General features: G+C 37.9%; 2 protein-coding genes across 7 annotated transcripts in view; both read left to right on the top strand.

Annotated features, from left to right (window-relative positions):
• The window catches only part of plekha1b (pleckstrin homology domain containing A1b), a 110,027-nt gene extending 105,229 nt beyond the window's left edge, over window positions 1–4,798 (top strand). For 4 of the 6 annotated variants that reach the window (XR_016147036.1, XR_016147033.1, XR_016147035.1 and 1 more), the window contains 2 exons: window positions 1,026–3,122; window positions 3,916–4,798. Coding sequence is in view for 2 of the 6 variants with exons in the window: in XM_039691154.2 (XP_039547088.2) it covers window positions 1,026–1,328 (303 nt within the window). In the remaining 4 variants the exon portion in view is untranslated. Of the gene's footprint in view, window positions 1–1,025 lie in introns of all 6 variants that reach the window. The other 2 variants (XM_039691154.2, XM_089121928.1) reach the window with 2 other exon arrangements.
• A 14,361-nt stretch (window positions 4,799–19,159) lies between these two features.
• Window positions 19,160–27,694, top strand: part of htra1b (HtrA serine peptidase 1b) — a 55,454-nt gene continuing 46,919 nt past the window's right edge. The window contains exon 1 of the mRNA XM_039691279.2: window positions 19,160–19,766. Within this exon, the coding sequence (XP_039547213.1) occupies window positions 19,304–19,766 (463 nt within the window). The 5' untranslated portion in view covers window positions 19,160–19,303. The remainder of the gene's footprint in view (window positions 19,767–27,694) is intronic.

Below are 27,694 nucleotides of genomic sequence, written 5' to 3'. Positions count from 1 at the left end.
GACTTTCTGGGCCGTCAAGAGGCAGTCCCTCAGGAGCCAATGTGGTAGTTTTACAGCTCTCAAATTTAATCAAAAATATCTTCATTTGTGTTCCGAAGACGAACGAAGGTCTTACGGGGTTGGTACAGCATGGGGGTGAGTAATTAATGACTTAATTTTCATTTTTGGGTGAACTAACCCTTTAAGTAATTGGTTATAATTTTAACTGCAGTGTGTTATTTGATGTTTCATAGTTTTAAAAATATATTTTAAATGCACCAAATTTAATTCTAAATACCATTTAAGTTAAAGTGCCTTAAAACATTACATTCAGTTTGCTCTCATTTTTTATTTATTTTTTCCATAATAAGTACTCTTTTACTCTTTTTAAATACTCTTTAAAAGTATTCCAAAGTGTACTTCTTTTAATGTTAAGGCTTGCTCACACCAACACAAATGTGCGTCAGGAAAATTCAGTCGTATTTTTGCATACTATTTGTCTGTTCATATCAATGTGGAGGGAACAACAATGAAAAGGCAAATTCACTCCAAGATAGTATGCATGCGAATGTTCGTATCGATCTGAACAGACGCATTAAAAAATGTTCGTTCAAGTAAAAATGTAAACATTCGACTTGGTCTGAACAGACTATTAGTTTTGATCTTTTTATCCTGTCTGTGACTTCCTCTAATGCCGTTTTAGCTGATGTCCACCTCTTATTCTTTCCTTTCAGAGATTAAATGTGACACTGAGACACTAACAATCCAAAAACGAGCCCTTCTTCTGCACTACCAGCTGTCCTGTTCCTGCTATATCCCAGAATGATCTACAGCCTGCCACTTGCTGTAACTTTCACTTCCACTGTTTGCTGTCGTGACCCATATCCTAATCTGTACTAAACTTCCTGCTGTACCTCTTTCTTCACCTGCTCCTTGTTCTTGAGTTTTTGCTTCGTCTTCCTTCTCTCCCAAAGCTGTTTTCCCGGACCTGACTATTGCTGCAATCTAGCCGTGCTGTTTCTGTAACCGTTACTCAATCTCCGCAGGAGCACGCTGAACCCACCTCCATGTTCTACAACAGCGAACCGTGTCTCCCAACTCCTCGCTCACCCCTCCTCACCGAACTTCATTACCCAGAATGCCGTCCACCCTCGGGCCCTCAGCATGGCATGGGAGGGGCCAGACCTGAACAGCTTGCCGCCTGGGGCTCGAGTGCGCCTGTCGCTCCAGGAGATGCCCCAAATCTTCAAGTAAATGTTGATGACTCCTCACCATGGCAACAGAGAAGCAAAGTAATCCAGCCTCCGGTTTGCCCTAAAGATGAAGAGCGGCAAGTTACTGGGGTGTAACAAGGTGTATATTACACACACACACATCACAACAAACTATTGACGTCAAATCAGAACAGGGACTCGAGCCCAGTGTATCATGGGATATGGAGGACTATGGAATTTGGAGTTTTCCGTGGTCATTCTTAAGCCTTGCAGAAGACGTATAACACACATTTATAAACCAGACAATTTGTTAAAGAGGCTATATATAGAATAATTTAATTGTATTAATCGCTTTTTTATTGGCTATGTTTGAACAGCTTGTAACGTAACTTAAAAAAAACGAGACCTTCCCTAATTTCCTAGGTTGTCTGCGAGAGCCTGTAAACTGTTTTTTTATGTGAAGGACTGGGAAGGTTTTTGCTGGGGAAATCGAAAGGATGTGATGTTTCAAGCCCAAAGTATACTTAGGCCGTCCCCATTCTCCAATGGTCCACTCCGCACACTGTCCTGTCCTGTTTTTGTGTCCGCACGGACTGTGCACGTACTATAGTGCATGTGCGAGTGGCTGGAGTGCTTGAACATGGCAAACGCATCTTTCCACACTCATGATTCGAAGAGTATACTTTTTAAGTGCACTATCTAATGGACTGCTGTTTTTAACGCTCTGTTCCTCTGCGTGGACCGTTGCGGTACAGTAGGTGGATGGCCAAAGTATACTTTGGGCTTTAGGCTCTCTTGAGCCTCTCTTCTGTTCTATGGCGCATGAATTAAAGGCTTATACAATGTTCAGGATAATGCTGAAAGACCTATTCTGTACTGTTGTGTACATCAATGTGTCATGCAAAGAAAAGGGATTCATTCAAACCGTAGTCTCACATAGTCAGATCTATTTAGTCCATAGTCTCAAATATAGGCCTACTTTACAATCAAAATATATCATAACAGTGTAATTATTAGGGGTGTGACGAGACGCTCATCTTTTTTTTTGCACAAATTTTATAGAAATCCTCAATGATAAATTCATGAGTGGAAAAATAGTCTGCAGGTCCATTTTGAAATGTTTTAACGAATAATCTTGTAATGAATGTCATTTCAGTTCTACTTTGAGTATGAATTATAAAATGCATGGAACGACAACAATATACAAGCACTGTGAGGTTTTGCCACAAACTCAACTGACTCGCTTTTCTCCTGTATGATTTCACATGAGTCTCTTCAGATCCCCCCTTTCCATATGTAAAACACTTTGAGTTCCCAGAAAAGCGATATATAAATGTAACATATTATTATTATTATTAATATGAATTATGAGCTTCCAGAACTTCTGATGGAGGCTGTGTGTGACCTCCTAATTGAACTCTTCCACAAATTGAACATAGAAATTAAAACAGTATAAATAGTGCAAGTGCACTATCCCAGAATTCAAAGTACAAGCAGAGACCAGAGCCACAACTACACAACCCAGAGATGGATTTGATATTGGGAGACAGGCTTTCATACAGCCTAATTTGCACGCATCAGGGAGCTTGCGTTTTACTTTCACTTTTAAATTTGTCATTGCGCGTACTCCGTAGGGGCAGTGCTGAGTGTGCATTCTACAAGATATGGGGCCGTTAACACAGAATGTGCTTTTACTTTGTAAAACGTGAGATGCTGGCAGTGGATTGGGGGGAAAAAACACCATGTCTCAAGATGCTTTTTTTTCAAGTTGATAGAACTGATTTTAACTTCCACGTATTTATCTTGGCACGATATCTCATCACAACCCTAGTAAATATTAATTACCTCAACTGTCCACATGAAGCCAGTGAATTGCAGTGCTTGTGCAAACAAGCTGCAGTACACGTAACGGTGTCGCTAATAACAAAGGTTTCTGAATTCTTTTTTTTTTTCACCCACCTCCACCCCCCCTCTTCGGAGGACAACTTTATCTATATACATATATACATACATACACACACACATACACATATATATATATACAGGACAGATACAGAAGCTTTTTTTTTTTAATACATACACAATATATTGTCTATGTGATGCACAGATTATGAGCTAGCTTGGGCTGATTGTCAGATGCTAGACTGGTCAGTCGATTGTGACCTGGCGTGTGCTGGTTGTTAGATGCCAGATGGGTCTAGCTAAATTGACTTAGGCTGGTTGCTGGATGCCAGACTAGACCACGCAATGCAAACTGTCTTGGGCTGGTTGTTGGATGCCAGACTGGACCACAGATCTTAAGCTGACTTGGGCTGGTTGTTCGATGCCAGATTGGTCCACAAATTGTGAGCTCGCTTGAGCTGGTTGTTGGATACTGGACTGGTCTGCCGATTGTAACCTGACATGTGCTGGTTATTAAATGCCAGACTAGTCTACAGACCTTGAGCTGACTTGGGCTGAATGCTGGATGCCAGACTAAGCCACAGTTTGTGAACTGACTTGGACTAGTTGTTGACTGCCAAACTGGGCCGCAGATGACTTGAGCTGTTTGTTCGATGCCAGACTGATCCACAGATTGTAAGCTCGCTTGGGATGGTTGTTGGATACCGGACTGGACTGACGATTATAACCTGGCATTTGCTAGTTGTTAAATGCCGACTTGTGCTGGTTGTTGGATGCCAGACTAGTCCACAGACTGTAAGATGGCTTGAACTGTAAGAAGGTTTCTGAATTCTACATATAGCTCCTTTAAGACAAAATGTTCATACCAATAGCCAGTAATTATTTTCCTTTTATGGCCAATAGGCGATATTATGGCTGAAATTATAAATATATTGTGCCCTCCCCTTTTAAAAAAAAAAAAAATCAGGCATCAAAACTCTTAACGTATGATCGAAAATATGGATGTTTAATACTTTTGCTAGGCTATATGATTTAAACTGGGAAATATATTGTTTGAATAAAATAAGGTATTTATTTAAAAAGAAAATCAACATATAGTTCTGATTGGTTTCATTTGAATTATTCTGGTGCTTTTATATCCTTTTTGTTGGGGTACACGGCTTTTTCCTACAGCATCTTATTCCTCTTTTAGAGGCCATTGATCCTTGGTGTTTATGTTTATTGTCAATTTAATTTTCTTTTCTTCTTTGAATGCTTCGTGTATAGATTGAATTGGACTTTGTTACAGTGTTTGACTACAACAACATAGAAATAGCTTTTACTGATATGTTTCATAATGCTGTAGAGAATGTTTGTGTTATTATATTTCAGTGCTGCCACTCTTATGGCGAGTTAAAGGTCTCTTTTTGGTGGCACTTATGTTTATCGAATGCATGTGAACGCATGACTCTGTATTTCTACAAAGAGAAATACTCCAGAGATGTTTGATAAACCGGTTAGGCAAAACGGTTTAATTTGTAACAATGGTCAATGCATTACACAGGCTATCACAAACTAATGATGAATGGTAATTTTTCACGATCGAGATCAAAATTAATTATAACCTTCCTATATATGTTTGTACTTTAAATATTTTTTTGAGTTTTCAACTTGAAATGTATTTATGTACAATTAGCAGAACATTAATAAATACTGTGAGTATTTTTGTTGTTGTTAGTTCATGATACCTAATGAATTAAGTACCTAAAGTATTGAACCTAAAGTATTATCAACAAAGCAAAGGCATCCGCAAAATGCTGTATGGACCCTTTTCACAGACTGATCTTGCATTTCCACAATTATTAACATTGTAAATCTAATTATACGTTTTTAATATATATATATATATATATATATATAAATCATGTACACTTTGTGTTCCCTTGGCAATAAATGACAAAAGTTGCTGATGCGTGAATGTTTCTCCAATGGCTGAGGAGTGACGGCAAATTTCACATTTACATTTATTCATTTAGCTGACACTTTTATAAAAAGCGACTTACAATTGCCAGTGTTGTGCAAGTTACTTCCAAACTGTAATACATTAGGTATTACTTGTTACTGTTTTTAAAAGTAATTCATTACCTTACAATATTACTGTCCCAGAATTGTAATGTGTTACATTACTCATGTATTACTTTTGAGTTACTTTCACCAAAATAACTAAGTAGAACTTAACTTTTGGGCTGTAACGATATGCAATATGAAACCGAAATCGGGATTCGCCACATCCACGAACCTGCAGAATCGCGACACACCTCTTCCAACTCCAGCGTTATTCTCCTTACCGTCCAGATCCAATGCTGCCTTATCTTTAAATTAGGCTATTAGTATTATTTGAAGTTAACATTATAAAATACTAGACCTACACCACAAAACTAGTTGAGGATAAATTATTTAAAATTGGCGAAGTCAATGACATTTGCAGTCAAAACTTGAAATAAAAATTCTCAGAAAATTAATGTATTGAAACGTATATAGGCTACCTCCTTAAAGGACTCCAGACATTAGACAAATATCAGTCTATGTTTTATTTTTAATATTAGGAAAAAGACGCACATTCATGCGTGACAAAAAAAATAGGAGGCAAAATACATTTTTTGTAATTCTGTGAATTACACTGCGCAAATCGGATGAGGAAGGGTTGGCTCTCCAGTCTCCATAGAACTTAAAATGTTCATTTTATTTTAGTTTTCGCATTTATGAGGAAAAAACAATGTTACAGACGTGACCGCTCTGAACTGGCACTGAAAGACAGCTTTAAAACTTTCACATAGTCTGTTGCCTTTAAGAAGTAAAAGCAGACAATACACTGTAATACAACTGCAATACAAGCCTCGCTGAACATGTAACGAGTAAAATATTACTGAAAATTGATTAGTAATGCCTTACACTACTGCGTTACAGCAAAAAGTAATATGTAACTGTAATGTATTACTTTTGTAATGCGTTACTCCCAACACTGATTATTAGCAGATATGTATAATATAGGCTACGCTACAACAAATTATTTACTGTGAGCCTCATGCATGAATCTTTATTCTGAGCGAACACTTTGACTTGTGCAAGGTGCCTTGTCCAGCTGGTGTTTGTTGTTACCTTTTCAATAAGCAGGTAAAATTCATGACAGTAAAATATTTAAGTAGGCCTTTGTCGGAAGTGTACGTTATTCATTTGTATACAGTTGCATAAAACTGTGATTATATCTTGGTAATATTTCCAATATGGCTGACTCAAATGTATCATCAGCCATCCAGTTCTTGTACATCAGTGCTTGAGCCCAGGCTCTGACTGTATTACAGAAACATCCTGCCTCAGAATCATATCCTAACCAAATTTCATGCTCAGTTTACTGTAGAATGGATGTACTGTTCCAGACTGTTCATTAAAGTAGAGCTTTGAGAAGCCTGATCATGACACGGTCATAACGAAAAACTCAATCCAGTGTTGTATAAGATCAGCTCATTCAGATTCAAGTCCAGGCTGAGAAGATTTAAATAATTTAGACCACATTTACATTACATGGTTCAAGTGACCCAATTCCATTTTTTTTTCTCCCATGTGGCACAGATAGGATATGACCCGCGAACGTGTAAGCAAGAAAAACCTTGAGACACCAATGTTTTACTTGACCTTTAAAGATGGTGCAGAAAAGCAAAAGCTTGTACAGTTTTATCATTTTGTCCACGTCCATTGCAAACCCCGCCATTCTTACTTCCTTTTCAGTAGACTATGTCTACTTTCGGTTATTTTGCCAAGTGTACTGTATATTGTAAATGCAGATATGGGTTACTTTGAAAAGGCGCGTAAGCAAAGTCTTGTGGGGTGTTCCAGGCAAGCAGTGACTAGTACTGACTACCTAGCAAAACTTCTCTTTACCTTAGGGAAAGATGGGAGCAGGATACACTGTGGGAAGGTCTGTGGAGGTAGTGCTATGCTCAGGACAATGTTCTGCTTGGAAACCTTGGGTCCTGGCATTCATGTGGATATAATTTTGACAGTACCACCTACCTAATAACTTGAAAAGCACGTACACCTTTCATGGCAAGGATGTTCCCTGATGGCAGTGGCCTCTCTCAACAGGATAATGCATCCTGCCACACTGCATTCCTGAACAAAATTGTTCAGGAATGGTTTGAGGAGCATGACAAAGAAATAAAGGCATTCCCTTAGCCTGCAAATTCTCCATTTCTCAATCCGAATGCAAATCTATGTGATGTGCTGGACCAACAAATTCGATCCATTGAGGCGCCACCTCGCTACATGAAGGTCTTTGTGATAGACACCACAGGACATGTTTAGATGCCTTGTGGAGTCCAATAAAAACGTGTGCGTGTGATTTGTTTTGTAATTAAATATCCGAATGATGGTAAAAGTTAGTTCAGACCAACCCGATCTCACGGGAATTCGTACGAATTTTACGAGGTGGCTAATTCGTAACAATTTGTACGACCTCACTCGTACAAATTAGTACGATTTAGCTAAATCGTACATATTTTACGAATTAGCAAATTCGTATGAATTCGTACGAATGACCTACCCCTGACCCCGCCCCTAAACATAACCGTCACGTGGGTTTAGACAAATCGTACAAATTTGTACGAATGAGGTCGTATGAATTAGTACGAATTAGCCACTTTTGAATCACTCGTACGAATTCGTACGAATTGGTCGTGAGATAGGGTAGTTCAGACATAGTCTATCCATATTTCCATATATATTTTACCCCTAATGTACTGTTGCAGTACCATTTTCAAGAAGAAAAACACTCAAGTCAAGGGACTAAAATCTATATTGATTCATATCATGGATGTCTAAGCTCAGTCCATCTAGAGACTATTTCAACATCCAGAATATGAATATTCCTTTAGCAGCAGTTGAAGATTGACGCTTCAGTTCTTCAGGCCTGTTCAGCCTTTCTTATGATGTTCATATAGTGCCCTCTGCTGGTTTGCTTCTGTTACTGTACAGTTTCTTATTCACAACAGCAAATGTCTTTTGTCACATAAAAGAGAAAACTACATAACAACGGTACATTTTAGAGGGCTGTCTTATTTTGATTTGATTGCTTTTTTTCATCTTTCAGTGTGCGCTCTCAAAAAAAAAGTACCTTTAGGGACACACCAGCTTGGGGCAGCAGCCTAGCCTTAAAGGCCCAAAATTTTAATTCTGGCATTATTTACTCACACTCATGTCATTACAAACCTATATGACGAAAAGGCAAAGGAACTCCAAGGCACACTCAAATAGAAAAGTTAAAAAGCCTTTAATTAAAGGCCATTAAAGGCTTTTTAACTTTTCTATTTGAGTGTGCCTTGGAGTTCCTTTGCCTTTTCGTTATATACAGTTTCCCATCCAAGTGCACCTCTATTTTAACCTAGCCTTGAAGTCCAGGAAGTGCTCCTTTGTCCTACTGTTGACAAACCTATATGACTTTATGTCTAATGTGGAACATAAAATAATATTTTGAAGAATGTTGGTAACCAGTTTTCTACTCGTGTACCTTTGAGTACTATAAACTCGTGAGGTATTTAATTTTAAGGGTAAATAAGGGACAGAGATATCCCTTTAAATGTACAACCCTAAAGGCTCAAACTTTGCACACAAAAAAAGTGTGTTTGCATTTTTATGGCAAGTTAAATTCAATTTCCTATTCCAAGATCATAAAGAAACTAAGAGTGGATTTGACTAATGTAACTGATAAATGGTAGGAGTTCATTAGATTAATGCTATTTATGTGGAAAAATGGCTCATGAATATCATGCATATATTTAAAAATCCTCTCTTAAAATTCATGAATATTTGTCATAGGAAGGTTTTGGCTTTTGCTTAGGTCATGGCTGAGTTTTGGGTATTGTTTCTCTGACCAACACATATGGCTAGATCTCATCTCTGCAGCCATAACACTGTAATGACCAAAAAGCAGCCAGTTGGTGGTGCTATGACTTTGACTCACAATAGTCACATCCAAATGATCAGCCTTATACAGCATACAGACAGCTGAAGTTCCAATCAGTCAATCAATGTATGCATAAGTTATAACACACTTCTTCTTGTATCCCTTCTTTCGCCATAAACGCGTTGTCTCCCCATGGCCAAACCATTAGAGATGTAAAAAATCCGCTTGTAATTTAGCGTCCTCAATGTCGCTCCAGTGGCTTTTGTAACATTAATAAATCTTTAATACATTATCTATCATCCATAAAATGATTTCTTCCCGAGTCCTGTCATATTCTCCACCAACTGTAGAGGTAAAGACAACAACTCCCATGATTCTGCGAAATCAACGCTTCATCAAGTTACGCCTTTGTTTTGAATAAACAACCTCTAGTGGTGAAAAATTACATAGTGTGCCTTTAAGGAAAATAATAGGGCCTACGCCCTCTTTTTTTCAATTGCAACTTTTTATCTCATAATTTGGACTTTTTCTCTCACAATCACGAGTTCACATTTTACTTTCGTACACAATTGCGAGTTTTAAACTCAGAGTCGTGAGATAAATTTGCAATTGTGAGAAATAAGGTGTGGTTGTGAGGTTTAAGTCCAATTATGAGAGAAAAAAGGCAGCTAATAATACTGACATTTTCTCTCAATTGCGAGTTTAAATATTACAATTTTGATTTTATAACTCACCATTGCGAGTTTATATACCACAATTAATTATTCAGAATTAATATAAACTTTATTTCCCAGAATTGTGAGACATAAACTAGCAATTGTGAGTTATAAAGTCAGAATTGTGAGATAAATTTGTGATGCGAAAGAAAAAGTCTGAGATAAAAAAAGTCGCAGTTAACTTTTTAGTCTTTTATTCAGTGACTTCAAAAAGCTTTCATACTATTTGACTTTGGGAATTGATTTATTATAGTTTTAAAACATAGCTAAAGCAAATGACATGCCATAATTTAAAGTTGCTTGAGTGAAATATGCTCTTAAATGTCAAAGAGTGACTCACTTGTCCTGGGGATTGTTTCAGGAAACTCTGGGAGGAGGTAGGCCTGTTTTCCCGGAATGCTGTGGTCTGTCTGACATGAGCCCAGCTTTATACTCTCACATTATAAAGTGGGAAGTGGACAGCCTGATGAATGGATGCAGAGAACATGTGTTTAGTTACAGCACTGAAACACACAAAGCAGAACAGCACGTACGACACATCTATCTATCTTATCGCTCATGCATGTGTGAGTCCAGTCCACATCTGTCCAGATGTGTTAGTCAGTGTGTTTACAGTGTGTTTGTAAAATTGCCAACTTTTTATTCAGCTCTTTATGATAAAAAGTGTTGAAGAACTACTGCTCTGGAATGGATAAACACAATATGCAGCTTTTATAAGTCTTGAAGAGATTATTTTTTAAAAAGAAACAAATGAAGATTGTGACACCTTCCTGTAGACTCAAAAGAAGAAGCTTGAGACTCGAAGAAAGTTTTGAAGTTTAATCTGCATCTGGTTTACTCTGCTTAGCTTAGGCTACGTTTACACGACAACAATATTCATAAAACGGAGAAGTTTTTCCTTTTAGTTTTCCGTGTACAGCCGACACCATTAAAACAATCCCCATTCACACGATCCGCGAAAATGACAACAACAAAAAAAAAAACACTATAGACTGAACACGTAATGAGCATGTGCATGATGTCATTGTCTTCGGAAGTTTGTGGCACCCAAAACGCTGTTGTTGTGTGAACGAACAGCCAAAATGCATAAAAAAATTTTTTTAACGTTTTTAGTTGAAAACGGTGTTGTGTAAACAGCCCTAAGGCCCTTTTTACACAAGAACGCTCGCGGGTGAAAACGTAAAAATATTTTATCGGATGTGCCTTTCGTTTACACAGCGACGACGTTTTGGGGGCTTACAAACGCTAAAAAGTGAAACCACCCTCCAGAATGGAAATCTTAACGCTCCACTGCCGCGTTCCTGTGTAAAGGGTAAAAACACAAAAGTCTGCTTGACAGTGAATGTTGTATGCAGGCGTGCAGACTTGGTGTTGTTGTGTGGAAGTGCTTCACATCGCCACCTAGCCGCCTGGAGTGCATAATACATTGAATTTCACACACTTTTGCATCACCATATGCATGCGGATTTCCCACCCAAAACGCTCGTCTAAACGCAGAATAAAAAGTGATAAAGCAACGCCACTTTTGCGTTTTCTCTTCAGAATCGTTTCTGTGTAAACATAGCCTAAGACTTTCCTCAGAGTATGTTGTGTGCTTCTTTATTAAGGGCTTGTTTACACTACACAGTTTTCAACTAAAAACTGAATACTTTTTATGCGTTTTGCCCGTTCATTTACACGACAACAGCGTTTTAGGTGCCTGAAATGTATATTTTTGAACTTTTGAAGTTTTTGAAAACGGTCTCCGTGTAAACAACAAAAACGTGCTTCTCTGAAGACGATGGCATCATGCACATGTATACGTATTTCGTGTTCAGTCAATAGTGTTTCATCGCCATCTAATGACCTGGCAGCAGAATACAGTGCTTCTAGTCATTTTTGCAGATAGTACGTGTGAATGGGATTGTTTTGACAATGGTGTCGACTGTACACGGAAAACTCAAAAGAAAAACTTCTCAGTTTTAAGCATAACGTCCCAGATAGCAGACTGACATTGAATCAACGTGGAAATATGACATCGAAACAACGTTGATCTGACATTGTTTTGCTCATCGAATTAACGTTGAACCAACGCCAGACGCGTCATTCTTTCAAAACTAACGGAAAATCAACTTGAAATCAACACGTTGTTTCAACGTTATGAAAGCAAACCAATTTTCGATTTTCATTTAGCTTTGAAGAATGCCGCGTCTGACGTTGGTTCAACGTTAATTCGATGAGCAAAATCAACGTTGTTTCAATGTCATGAGAGACGTTGTTTCCACGTTGATTCAATGTCAGTTTGCTATCTGGGGTTGTTGTGTAAACATACCCTTAGCTTAGACTAAGGGGCTGTTTACATGACACCGTTTTCACTGTTTAAAACTTTTTATGCGTTTTGGCCATTCGCGACACGACACTGGTGTTTTGGGTGCCTGAAAATGCAAACTTTTGAAAATCTCTGTGTAAAGAACAAAAACGCTAATCTCTAAAGATAATGATGTCATGCACATGGGTAGATATTTTTCATCGCCATCTTACGCCCTGGCAGCAGAATACAGATTTTTTTAGTAGTTTCCACGGATCCGTGTTAGCTGCGCGTTAACCCTACACGCGACCAAGCGATGTAAATGGTGAGCGGGTGACTTCCGGCAAGAAGTTCGCTTAAATGGTTCACGACCGTTGGATGGGGCGTGTCGGGCGACGCGACAAAGTTAAGAAATTTTTAACTTTATCCAAATGCAGAGCGACTTTCGGGAGCGACAACCAATAGGAGTGAAGTCAGTGGAGCGCATCACTCTTCAGAGCTGAGTCTGACCGAGGCAAGTTGAACGAGTAGCTCATTTTAGCAGTCAGAAACTGTCCTATAATTTATGATATATCTTTGTGTACATACAGTGGTGTTCACCGTACTGACTCTGTGACTGAATGGTTTCGGGAACCCAGATAGACCGGTATTTGCCCGTTTTCTGCAAGTTAAATAGCCACGATGGCAAAGAGCACTCACTGTTTCTCATTCATCTTTAATATTATGCATTTTATGTACTGATTCCATTTATATTTAAACTTTTCCTTCCAAAATATTGTTTTGTAGCGGCAGTAAAATGTATTTGTTGTCTTTAACAGAGTAATATCCCTGAATGTCACTCACAAACATTACTAGGCAACCAGAAGTGGGAACGCCCTCCAGCGCAGCCACTGGCAACCTGCAGCGACAAAGTCTCTAGTAAGGTGAACACAGCTTTAAGGGGGATCATTTTGACAATAGGGGATTATCACGCTGATACACTTCCGGATTCTGTGATCTTTGTGCACGGCCACTTCCGTTGAATCACCGATCTCGCTGGCAAACTGATGAAGGACTACACTAAGTTTATTTATACAGCATCCCTGGTAAATTAGCCTGATTCACTAAAGTGCCGGCTGCAAACAAACGTGCTACCTTGTTTTATTTTAAAGTTTTATTCTTCCTTATACTCAATTCAGTCGGGAATCCATGAAAACTTAAGTAGGGTTGGTGTTACTGGTTAGATTTACAAAGTGGAACAGAGGAATATAAACAAAGTGGAATATATGACATATATAGCATTCGTCTCAGGCATTGTTGAACTGTGTCGGAAGTGGACATGCACTAAGTTGACAAATCCCGCCCATGAAACCCGGAAGCGTGATAATCCCCTATGGTGTCGTCTGTACGCAGAAAACTCACAGAAAATAACTTCTTCATTTTAAGCATATTGTTGTCATGTAAAAGTACGCTATATCAATGTCTTTTTAGTGATAAAACAATACATTACTATTCAAAAGTTACGGCTCAGTAAGATTTTTCTTATATACTTTTTTTTATACTTTTATTCAGCATTCAAGGACACATAATAAATGCAGCTTTAAAAAGCATGAGATAATGCATCTACCCTAAGCTCAGCATGTAACTCATCTAGAAATCATTTACTTACAGACATTAAGGATACTTCAAATGTGTTTTTCATTTCCTCAATGGTCTGCCTACACTTTTCGCCTGGTAGATGATCAAAGGGTTAGTTCACCCAAAAATGAAAATTATGTAATTAATGACTCACCCTTATGTAATTCCAAGCCTGTAACACCTCAGTTCATCTTCGAAACACGGTTTAAGATATTTTAGATTTAGTCTGAGAGCTTTCTGTCCCCCAATCTCATTAACCTACATTGGAAGGCCATATCCAACGTAAGACACTGCTACATTGAGCACTAAATATTACTGGCTTTATAACTTTTTTTCATAACGTCACCATTATTATACATGTCATACATTGCAGTCTACTGATCTACATACAGTATGTTGTTTCAAAATGTAATGCCATTCCTTCGTAAACCATTATTGCTAATTAGTCCTAGCCCTTAGTAGATGTAGCTGTGCTGCAATGTTTGGTAAAAAATTGTGTTTCTGGAATCAATACAATCTGATGATATCATCATATCATTCCCACCCTTGATCTACCCTTAAAATAAACCCTTAGTGAGGTGATGCTGGTAACAGTAACTTCAACAAACACATGCTTTCACAGGAAAGATGCAACCGAGGAGAATAATGGCCAAGAAAGATCATTAAAGTTAAGAGCCTAGGGAAATAACGAGAAGAATAACAGTACAGTAAATATGTACAGTAAACAGTACAGTAAATAAAAATCAATGTGACAAACCACCATGCCTATATTGCAAAAGTAATTAAAAATAATATGATAACAGATATCAGTTTGCAACATCAAGCAGCATAATGGTCTGTTTTTGTACAGCTATAATAACTGGAAGTGTCTGACATTGCATACCCTTACACTAAAGTGGATATTTTGGCATCACCATTTAGGTTGCAAAGAAAATGTGAGTGCTACTTATCCATGTAATCTCACCACCACAATTTTAGAATGTTGTGAGTAGTTAACCAGCAGTATAAAAAATCCACAAAATTATAAAAACATGCACACAAATGTGAAAATATTCAAGACGTGGGGCCAAAAATGCCCCTGCGTGTAAGTTTATATTTATAACAAATGATATATATCAACAACCTTCCCCAAATATCAGCACAATTCCAAATGTGGTATAGATTTTATACAACAGTTCAAAGAAGTTAATAGTAAGTGACATTTTAGAAACAATAATTGTCAAAAAAAATTGCTCTGTTTTGCACACACACATCAGAACAATTGAAAGTCTCTGAACAACATACAGTGGTGTTTTGTTGAATGGATAGGTGGAGTGAATAATTCAAAGACCCATTTACAAAGATAGACACTTTGTCATGAACAACCAGAGACAGGTAGATCCAAACACAGTGGCCCTCATTTATCAAAAGTGCGTACACCACATTTCCAGCGTACACCTTGCGTACACTCAAAACCACGGTGAGTTTGAGATTTATCAATATGGACGTTGGCGTACGGCACGCTCGAATCCTACACCAGCTCAGGAGGTGGTGTACGCACGTTTTGAGTTAGTGAGGAAATGCGCAGAAAAATTCCTAACACCACAAAACGCACTGACAAACTAAAAGATATGATATATTATGACCCACTGTAAAACAAACAAACAAACAAAAAAACAACATAGAAATTATAAACTTCAGTATTTATTTTTGTGTAACGTGGACTTCAATGTTTAATTTGTGTGACTTTACCAAAGCATTTGATTTGTAAGCATATATTCCTTCAGTTGCGAGCCCACTTTACCCTGACGTTTCAGGATTATCCCCGGCAGGTGCGCACGGACTGGGTTCGGTAGCCTAATGAAAGGCTTTCAATGACCAAAAAATAATTCAGACTGACAAAATAATAAAAAATACATTCTTCTTCTTTTAAATGATGATAATAATAGAAATAATAATGACGACATCCTTCTTCTAAATAACAATAAGCATCATTAATGCAAATCATAATAATAAGAAGAATACTATTACTGTCATGCAATTATTAATGTGAATGAATGGTACTTCACATCACATCATCATCATCACTATTATACATGTGACGTGATTCGAAATTGAATGCTAATTTCAAAAGACGTGCTGTAAAATAATGCATTGTGATAGGTCATTTCGTCTCCACGTCGGAGAAGTTTCTCTTCTTTGCCGTCTTCCGTGTGTCCATGGCGTAAAATAAGGGCGTGGGGGGAGCGGAGACTTGAATATTTAGGGGCGTGTTATTCTAATGACGATCGTTTTCGGCCGCGGGATTTATCAAGGGCAGGCATTGCGTACACCTGGATTTCAAAGGTACGCACATCTTCATAAATCAGGCGGTGAGAGGAGTGTAAGTATAATCTTACACCAAAATATACACCCGTTTCCACGCAAGATTTATAAATGAGGGCCAGCGTGAATTTATTTACAGGGTAATCAGCCTATGGTCACAGACAAAGTCAGCAGACACAGCAAAAGGCACAAGGCAATACTCAGGCTATGTTTACATGGAAACGATTCTGAAGAGAAAACGCAAAAGCGGCGTTGCGTTATCACTTTATTCTGCGTTTAGACAAGCGTTTTGGGTGGGAAATCTGTGTGCATATGGTGACGCAAAAGTGTGTGAAATTCAATGTATTATGCACTCCAAGTGGCTAGGTGGCAATGTGGAGCACACAACAACACCAAGTCCGCACGCCTGCGTACAACCAGCACTGTTAAGCAGACTTTTGCGTTTTTACCGTTTACACGGGAACGCGACGGTGGAGCGTTTTTAAGATTTCCACTCTGGAGGGTGGTTTCACTTTTTTGCGTTTTTAAGTCCCAAAAACGCCGCCGCCGTGTAAACGAAAGGCACATCCGTTGAAATATTTTTACATTTTCACCCGCAAGCATTCTCGTGTAAACAGGGCCTCAGAGTCCGATAACCAGGCGGGCAGACAGAGGCAGGCGGCAGACGAAACGGAATCCAGGAAACAGGCGATGGTCAGACACACAGACAGGAAAGGACAGGACAGGACTAGACTAGACTAGACTCGGAAACGCTTGGTGATGTCCACAATAGTAAGACAAGACTAATGGTGCATTCTATGGGCTATATGCACGCATAAGTTCCGCATTTGACGTAAGGATGCTCGTCCATTTCCGGTTGTGTAGATTAAAGCGGAGGAAAACCGGAGAAAACGGGATTATGGCAGAGTCTTCAATATTTACTGTCCTCCCGTCTTTGAAACGAAATGTACATACGTTTAGATGTAATTTTATATATAGTTATGTTTATTTAATATAATTTTAAAAAGAAGCATAAACACAACGAGGGGTGTCTGTTTTCTCTGTTTTTGTGACTAACGTTTCATTAGTATAACCATGGAGTATAAAATTCAATATAAATTCTCGGTATTGCATTGGACTCTACGATCGGCGGAAGTTATCGAGCATCCTTAATCCTTCACCGGAAATAACGCCGTGCATAGAGCCCATTATAGCTAACGAACCGACTCGGACCTCGGATTTGACGTCACGTCCACACTTCAAGCGTTCTATTATGTTTTACGTGTCCGAGTCGGAGAAAAAAATGGACGCCACCCGGAAAGCTGTTATAATGGTAGCACTGCCCGAGTACCAGGCACTTACATTAAAAAAAAAAATATTATGACTACACCTTATCAAAACACAGCCATTTGAACTTGAAAATGTTCACTTTATTTAATGTTTTTCATGTTAATCTTCTGTTAGCAACGCTAGCAAGGTTAGTAATTGCACTCACAACAACCGATTCCCATACCTAGAAGGGACACAGACGCAGTAATACGAGTGATTATGATCGTCATTTAAAATACCACAGCGGTTCAAAAACAATGAAAACAATTCATTCTTACAAGTCACAGGGCGCAGCCATCTTGAATTCCGAAACGGAATTCTAGCTCAGTGTCCTAACGGTCCGACGTCCGAGAGGAGAAATCCGAGGAAAGGGGGCGTGTTGCTAGGCAACGTCTGTCGTCCGATTCATATCTCCGAGACGGATGAATAGTAGAACCCACCATTAGCAAACAGTGATCGTGAGAATGGGTGTGGAACTAGAAGCAGGTGTAAGAGTGATTACTGGAAACAGGTGCGTAATCAGTACACCCCTCTGTGTGTGCGTAATCAGGAGTGCCCTCTAGTGGCATTCAAGGGCAATACAGCTGAACATCGCCACACATTTGCTCAGTTCCTGAATGAATCAGCTGTTTTGAATGAATCATTTGAAAGAATGATTCAATGACTCAATCATTAAGACAGTGACTTGCAACTAACTTCTGGTGGTTTTAGTTTCATGTTTAATATTGTCATGTAATTGTTTCTATCATTTAATATTTCCATATTAAAAATAACCTGCCGAGTTTTATCAAAAACATGTTGAAAAAAAAAAGTTTTTTTTTCTGGCGTTGTGAAAAAAGAGCAGCGAGAACACATTTCTTCTCTCTTTTGTGTAGACACAATTGCAAATTGAGTTGACCTCGATCAAGAAAGTTACGGAGAAAATTAGAATTGCCATAGAAAATTCCTCTAACCAGACACATTTGATTTCTATTCATTTCGTATTTTGGCCCCATGAGGAAGTCATGGCTTCAAATTTCAGAATATTAAGACACAAATATAACATGTTTCCTAGGATCAGTAAGCAAAGCAAGGATATCCACTCTTGTAATGCTGGAGCAAATCGCTTCTAGGTTGCAGGACAGCTTGGACCTGCAACTCTGTGACAAACTCATCTAAAAAAATCATGCATCTGACCACAATGCTAAAAGTGCATGAGTTTGGATCAATGTTTAGCCTAGAATGACTATCATATCTTACAGTTGTATTTACCAGATCTGTGTGAAGTGATGAGTATCCTGCAACTTGCACTAACTTTCATGAAAAGTACTCTGAGAATAAAGCTCAACCTTTCAGCTAAAATCCTTCATTATACAGCTCAATGGATTCCAAACACTTTTGATCACGAGGACTCAAAAATCATGATCTCTTTGCAAAGGACCTCCTAACATACTGTATAAAGGCAGCAATGTATTTGCAATGATAAATACATACTGTGCAAGAAAAAAAAATGTTAAAAATGTATTATTAGGCAAGGTTTTTTTTAAGAATGCCGGTAACCAGACAGTTGATGGACCCATCAACTAAATAGGGTCCATCAACTGTTTGGTTACCGACAGTCTTCAAAATATCTTCCATTATTTTCAGCAGAAGAAATAAATTCTTACAGGTTTGAAACAACTTGAGGGTGAGGAAATGATGACATAATTTTCATTTTGAAATGAACTGTTCCTTTAAGTTTCTTTGACATTGTATCTCTCAACAGCTGTGCATGGGATTTGTTACCACAATATTTAGACACATGCTTGAGGCGTGGCCTCTTTGTTTACCATTGCAGCTCGTCGCACCCACCTCGTTGACGTCATACACACCCAACCAATCGGCATTGCTGTTTATACACCTCAAGGTTTATAAAGTCTCTCATTTAAGCCAAGATAGCGGACATTCGACAGCACAACAAAACCTGTCAAGTTTACGAGCATTATATTTGTATTCGTCCTGTGACGTATTCCATAACTTAGTCACTTGAGATTTTACTTAGCCTAATATTAACATTAAAATGCGTCTGGTGGTGGTTCTATGCGTGTCTGTTATTCTGGTGCCGTTACTTTGCGATGCGCGTATCTCTAAGCGGTATGTGATCGGCTGTCCGGAGCGCTGCGATAAGAGTCTGTGTCCGCCCATACCAACCGACTGTCTGGCCGGAGACATCCTGGACCAGTGCGACTGCTGCCCAGTGTGCGCGGCCGGCGAGAATGAGCTCTGCGGCGGGACAGGGAAACTGGGTGACCCGGAGTGTGGAGAGGGTTTGGAGTGCGCGGTGTCCGATGGAGTCGGAACAACGACTACAGTGAGGAGGAGAGGAAAGACCGGCGTGTGCGTGTGTAAGAGTCCTGATCCCGTATGCGGGAGTGATGGGGTGTCTTACAGGAACATCTGCGAACTCAAGAGAGTCAGTAACCGGGCGCAGAAACTCCAGCAGCCGCCCACCATCTTCATCCAGAGAGGAACGTGCGGAAAAGGTAAGACTGGCGTTCAAAACTGCCTAGATGGAGTTTTAGAAGCCTTACTATTGGAGAGAGTTTTGACGGCATTTCCATAACTAGCGACATTTTTGGGTGTTATTATGTGAAAACATAGACAAAACATAAAACATAAATCGCATTGCATTGGTTTAATGATGCAGGCAGGGATTTAGTCTGCAGAAAGTCAAAGCTATAGTGCACCAAAAAATTCAATTTCATGGTAACACTTTATTTTGATGGTCCCTTTTGAATATTCGGTTAATTCTGTTGACTATAAGTCACTTTGTAACTACATGTCATCTCTCATTATCAGTAGACTGTCTGCTTAATGTCTGCCAACTCTTTGTTGTATTGATCCTCCAAAAGACTTTCTACACACTATAAGTGACTTTGCAACTACACGTCAACTTATACTTAACAACTTAACATGCAACTAGTCTACCTATACTCTACTAACACTCTAGTGATAGCCTAGTTAGTAGTGGTGTTGGTGCAACTTCACTTATGGTCAACTGAATGTGTTAAAGGGACTATCCAAATAAAGTGAAACCAATTTGATAATCATCTGTTAACGAACAAGTCTTCATTAGTTCAAAGAGCCCATTGTTTCTGCATTATATTATTACATTGTTCAAATTAATACAAATTTTGTACATTTCTGAAATACATCATTTAGACAGTTACCTCTGATAACAGAACACTCTAAATTGTAATATGGACACAGCATTTTCTGTAAAGCTGCTTTGAAATGAGGTGTATTGTGAAAAGTGCTGTACAAATAAATGTGAAGTGAATTGAATTTAATAGTCAAAACACAAGAGCAATTCAGACAGAATATTAAATTAAATCCATTCTTTAAAAGTGTCTGAAGTGCCCTAATGCTTATATCGTGTTATCCTAACATACCCTTACTTATAAAATGCTAATATTTTAAACATGTGACTTGACATTTTGTCTTCTAAATAATTAGGAAATAATTTTTTGAACTTGATTTTCTCCTAATGAAAAAAAATGTAAAGTTCTGGCAGATTCTCAGGATCTGGTATTGCATGATTTAAAATGGCTCCTTCTCAAGACGGTAAACACAGAAGCTTATTAGATCTCACCAGTTCGTTGGAAGCCCCATTACCCGGGATTTATTCTTGGCACTGGAAACATACTGAAATAGAGTGCAAAAACACATCCACATAGCAGATAACCACACAAGGAAGAGTTCTGGACCCTTCCCTGAAAGAGGAGTTAGTTGTAGTTCATCCAATTTCTCCTGGAATTGCAGAAGGAAAAGTAAATTCCAAAAAAGTTAGTGTTTAAGAACAGACAGTGTGGTCTCCAAATCCAGTGCTTCAAAGGGATCTGGCCCATCATAACTCCACCAAACATTTCCCCCTAATTGTTATCCATACATCAGAAATTTCTAAAGCATTTACAGTGTTAAGAAACAATCAAAAGGTATTCAGTAACATTATGCTACCGTACAGAAAGCTCTGATGGATAAGATTTGGTGAGAGTTTAAAAAAAGACCCAGATAGTTTGAAATCAAGCGGGAATATGGAAAATTTGATCTCTGACAGCACACCTGGACCCTTTTGTGGTCAAAGTTAGGCAACAGACAGCTCTAGGCTTTGTAATGGATCTGTAATGTATACTAAACCTGTTTTGTCCTGCCGAACACACTGAACAAGCCTCTTCCAATGTGATTAATTAGGTATACCAGACCTTTTTGGACATAATGATTTCCAAATCAAGCCTGGAGCAGTCAGCTCAAATCCATGTAACCCGGCTTTCTGCGTCTTCCCTTTGGCTCTTTAAGTTATCACCTCACCTTTGTTCCGGTCACCGTTTGACTGGCCAAAAATAGCATTAGACGTCAAGAGTCTTTGTGCGCCCGAGTTCTGCTCAACACTTCATCTAAGATCTATAGCCAAAACTCTGTTTCTACTCAGTCAAAAGCTTGTACAGCAAGACATCTCCCATCACATGATGTAATCTACATCTGGAGTTCTTGAGGCTGGACATTATAGACACCTGTTCTCTGAGGGTCCAGATCTAGGTCACATTTGTCTTTGAGCTGTTTTTGAACATTTTCAGAAGACATGAATTTACGGGTTATCAGTGCTGAGTTGTTACTAGTTACATGTAACCTGGATTACGTAATCAGATTCCAAATACTAAGTACTTGAAATTTTGTTTTATGATACTTGTAATCAGACTACAGATACTTTTTTTATTGAATACATGATTAAATGTTATTCTCTCAATGGCATTGAGAACAATTTATATAACCAACTCCTGGCACATAAAAGTGCCCATAGATGAAGAAACACCCTTAAATGATGTCAACGCCCCTGTGATGAGAGGACTAGGGGTCTTGCCCAAACACTTACATTGTTGTACGCCCAAATGATCCATGAACGACATGATGTGTGATATCATGTTTTTGAAATTCCCAGAACTGAAAAAAAGTGCATTTGGCTTTAATTGCTGACAGACATCAAATTTTGAGTTAATGGGTGATTTAATGGGCGAGATGATCAGTGGTGTGTTTTTCACTGACTACATTGAGTTTTTACTGCAAAAAGAGTGTCTGTCTCAAACATAAGCTGAAGTAGAAGTAAGGGTGTTATGCTGCATTAAGCCACAACACTCTCTTTGGTTTGCCCCAAGTGCTGAGTTTGCAACAGAGGAGGAAATGCATTCCACAAGGAAATCTCAGATGGTGGCATGCAGAGTATAAGAACTGCAAGGAAAATCTTATGCCTTCCGTGCGGTTCTGGGATCAAGCAAAATACCAATGATGTGAAAAGGGGCTGATATGCTTTAGAAATGATGTACCCTCGGGATCATTTAACCTAGACGTTTAATCACTTTACAGTAAATCCAATGCTTCCAAGTTAGTATAAGACAAGCTAAGTCAGGCATTATTACTATTGCTAATGTTTTTGGTTAGTGATCTGAACAATAAGTAACTTTTAAACTCATTCATACAGACATTAATGATACCTCAAACCACTTAATGGAGAGAGGTGTACCTTTCCAACCCGGTCTCATCCCAAGACGACATATAACTAACGTTTTGGGACGTCTTTTGACCATACGTCAATATTCGCCTTTTTAGGGCCCCCTTAAACGTCGGTAGATGAGGTTATGTCTACCGACGTTTAAGGGGGCCCTAAAAAGGCGGATATTGACGTATGGTCAAAAGTCGTCCCAAGACGTCAGTTATATGACTTTTTGGGATGAGACTGTGTTAACCTTTCTAATACAATGAATGGTTTTAGCAGTGTGGATGATAAAATTGGTGAAAAAATATGCATAGACTTACACTGAATTAGCAATTAGTATTTGACTTTGACTTAAAATGTACAGTAAATATCAAGTCTAAGTTTCTTATTCTTTAGAATAAAAACTCATGTATAATATATATTTTAAAAATCATTTTGACTTGAGGTTTTTAATAAGAAAATAACATGATTTACAGATTATTTTAGAGAAATTAGATTAATTGCTTTTATAAAACAACAGGCTGCTTTATATTACATTAAAAAGAGTCTCATTAAACAATATAATGAATTGTCTTGCAAAAATTCCATATCTTGCAAAACATTCATATTTTCAGTGTAGGCTATACATTTGCTCCTAAGCACTAACATAACTTAAAGCTGCAGAGCTGCAATTTGAAGCAGTCTTATGTACCCTTTATAGACAAACGTCATATTCTTTACATGGCTGAGAGAACAAATAGTAACATATCCCATTTTTGCTTTTTGGCAAAGTGCCTCTTTTCATTCATTATGTTCTTCTTTGCCTCATAGCAAATTCATAGTTCAATTTGAACAATGATAGTTGAATCATAATCACTTTCTATAATTTAAGAGATTTAAATTATTAGTGGTACAATTTTTGTATACAATATATTAAATAAAAAAAAGAACAATTAATTTAAAGTGGTGATTTGGGGCTCCTAGCTCCTCCTGGTTGGCCCATTTGCATGGCATCCACTACACCAATAACATATAAGCTTCAAGAAATATTTTACTTATTATCATCATCTTTAACATTGTGCTGTTGAAAGATGAAATAACATGCGGCTGCACGCATGCTACTGTTGGTAAGGAATCATCTCTCTGTTTAAGCCAATAGGATGCGATCTACTAATAGCACACAAACGACATTACATCACAACTGTCTCTAAGTCTATGTGCAATCCTTTATAGTTGGCACAGGCAGCGATGATGACACAATTGAGTGTACATGAGGCTATTGACATCTGTTTGTTTGCATAGTGCATCTACGACAGTTTCCCCATTCATAAAAAGAACTGGCCACCAGGAATTTCTGAATTTTGAATCTCCACACTGGCAGGATTCTGTTTATTGCTCTATTCTTTCATTTTCATAGTACAGTATTTGCAAAAAAAATGATTGACTCGTAAAACCCATTAACCCAAGTGTACTCTCTTTAAGTTCCCATGTTTTTTTTTAATCTGCAAGTACATTTAAAAAATATATAGCTTTAAGATTTGAAATACACATTCAAAACAATTAATTGCATTACATTTCACAAGGGTTTTGTATTATGTGCCCTTCGTGTCGAGTAATATTATAATTACGAGTTTCGAGAATAAATGACAATTAGAAGTCATATTTAAAAAGGGAAACTCTGTATTCTAGATAATACATTATTTGCAATGTTGGAATGGACCTGTGGATTTGAAACATGGAACACTGATCTCATTTAGATAATCTAATTGGTAACACTTCATTTCAATAGTCCACTTTAGACATTCTACTAACTATACGTAACTTTGCTGCTACATGTCAACTGACTGTCATTAGAGTATTAGTAGAGTCTGCTTAATATTTGCTAATACTTTATTGTGTTGGTCCCCCAACAGACATTCTGACTATAAGTAACTTCATTCTACTACTAATACTCTAATGAGAGTTAGTTGACATTGAAAAGTTACTTATAGTTAGTAGAATGTCTAAAGTGGACAATCAAAATAAAGTGTAACCATATCATTTAATATTTCGCGAGGTCAGTGAGTGAAAAGCATATATGCAGTGAATGATATAAAGTTAACATTTGAAACCTCCTCAGCCATCTGAGATAAATGATTTATCATCAAAGATAAATGTGCGTTTAGACACATAATTTAACATAAAATGACACATAGGTTTATTGTGAAGAAACGGTATCTGTTGCACATAGAAAGAGTACAATTACTTGCCAAAACAGAAATAACAGACATAAACCATATTATCAAATCACAGATAAGACATACATGTATTTATCATACAATTCTTCATTTTTATGACTATCCTCAACACACTTAAAAAGTGCACTGTAATAATGTGAAATGTTTAAAAGTACATTTTAAAGGGATAGTTCACTTTGAAATTAATTTTTGATATGTTTTAGGTTACCTCAAGAGCATCCAAGATATAGGTGTCTTTGTTTCCACAGTATTTTCAATTTTGATATTTTTCGGCCAAACTGTTCTTGTCTTTCAGTCATATAATGCAGGTTTATGTCCACCTCGAAGAGCATGCACAGAGAAGTCAAAATTAAACATGATTTAATGGCTCGTAAATGTAAGTACACATTGATGGCCTAAGACACGAAACGAGCGGTTTGTGTGAGAAAACGAACAGTATTTTTATCGTTTTTACCTCGTGTAACCACAGCCACATCCAACTGATCTGCCTGCACGGGCGCTTCGGTCTGCAAATGCGTCGGAAGTGCTTGCGTGTGTGAGATTTCGGAAGTATTACCTTTCACTAAACATATTTAGATATATCAAAATCTTCTTCCATTGCTATTTCCTGTATATCTAGATATGTTTAGATCTTCACAGTGAAATGTAATGAAATGTTATGAAACCTGCAAGATTTTATTTTCAGTTTGTTAAAGTATCACTTGCAAAGAGCAGATGTCATGTAGCCATTTCCTGACCTTTCCCAGTGTCCCTGAAGCATATAGAATCATTATTTGTACTTTTCACATAAAACATGACTCGTATTTGGGTTGCATAAATGTGTTACATTTTGTGCCAGCTATGATATAACAAATGAAATGTTCTCTCACTTTATTCACGCTAACCCCTCTTCAGATGTGGAGCCATATTATAAGGAAGGAAAAACAATTCCATTATCAAGATTCCAGAGTCATGATGGGATGTGCTGGAGGGAATGGCAATCAGTTATATAAGCCAACACGTTTTTTTTTTTTTTTATATATAGCAGCGTGTTTCTACAACAGTAAAGTATAATTCCTATTTACAACCAATTTTCAACTTAGAAGACTTGGGTTTTCTCAGAGGTTGCCAAGTGTCATTAAGAAAAGACATAAAGTAAGACTGATATAATTCATAATAGCAGAAAGACAGCAGATAAATGATTTTTTAATTCCACACTAATGTTGAAGGCGGTGTTTGGTTTGGCAAGCGTGCAATGTCGTTTTAGCCATCTGTGTTGCATTATAGTTTTACTCGCTTTTATAACCCAAATAGTCAAGCATCTCCCATAAAGAAAAGAAAAAAGGTCATAAACTATTTTTGTTTTGGGTCAAGGAGAAATTTATCACAGGGGAATTCAAATAGAGCTGTACACAGACCCTCAGGGAAGGAACCAATATCACACTACCTAACATGGGCAAGGGGGCAGTGCAGATGTGCGTGCCTGCAGATGTTGTGAAAGGAGGGTTATACAAGGTGAAAAATAGTGTTACATGTGCAAAGTTATAAAAGGGTTTGACTCAGACCCAAGTTTTATAAACACTTTCTAACTTCCTATGAATTTAAGGATGCATCATTGCCTTGACAAGTTGACCTTTCCTATGAAATCACAATCATCTTATTCATTTAGCTTTTTTATAAGCAGCATTAGGCCTGCTGGTGTTTCCTATCTCCTATATACTGTAGCTCTCTGTAGTTCCTATCTGAGAAATCATAGAATTCTGTCTGTGGTCAAATATTTTTGTATAATGAACCTAAAACTCTAAGAGACTGTCGTCTCCTGTGCTAGTTTTTTTAGCTATGTTTTCCGCAGCACACTAATCTCTCTTTCCTCTCATATAATGAAATAATTTTAGTTCAAATCGATTATTTCGGTACATAGTAAAACATATCTCGTTAAATTTAAGGTGAAAAGATAGCAACTTTGGTTGCCAGAAATGCACTGTAAAAATACTGTAATGGCGTTTCTTGTATGATGGGATGCCTGTATGTTTTACAACGTATAACTGTATATTTCATGAATACCTTTCTACTTGAATTACTAAAATCAACTTTTTAGCGTTCAGCTGTTGCTGAAACGAAAAGTAAAAATTTAAAATAAAATATTTTTATTTTGGTGTCACCATTGTCCTCTGCATTGGGTTACCAGCACCAAGCCTATTCAATTCAAATTAATTTCCATTGATTTCAATTTGTAATACCAAATTTAACATTTTGATAATATTTTGTTAATCTTTTACCATATATCTTGGAATATCGCACAATAATATCGTATTGTGAGTTCAGTATTGTGTATATGTATCGAATCATGACGAGGGAATTGTTACACCCATACAAATTGGCCACAAATGTAAGCGTGTGGTTTTAGTAGGCTGACATTCTACAGCCGGGGTGCCCAATCCTGCTCCTGGCGATCGACTGTCCTGCACAGTTCATCTCAAACCCTAATCAAACATACCTGATGTAGCCAATTAAGGTCTTTAGGATCACATTCAGGTGTGTTTGATTAGGGTTGGAGATGAACTGTGCAGGACAGTCGATCGCCAGGAGCAGGATTGGGCACCCCTGTTCTACAGTGTCATCCTGGAGAAACTGGTGGTGCAACTTGTGCTTAAACCACACTTAAATATGCGGCGAACGGACAGAGGGGGACCCAATGCCCTACAGTCCCTGGAATGTGACGGCAATT

This window comes from Pimephales promelas, chromosome 17 (genome assembly GCF_988280905.1).
Source record: "Pimephales promelas chromosome 17, fPimPro1.hap1.1, whole genome shotgun sequence".
Taxonomy (NCBI): domain Eukaryota; kingdom Metazoa; phylum Chordata; class Actinopteri; order Cypriniformes; family Leuciscidae; genus Pimephales; species Pimephales promelas.
The sequence above is the reverse complement of the archived record's forward strand: the minus strand, read 5'-3'. Positions and strand labels throughout refer to the sequence as shown.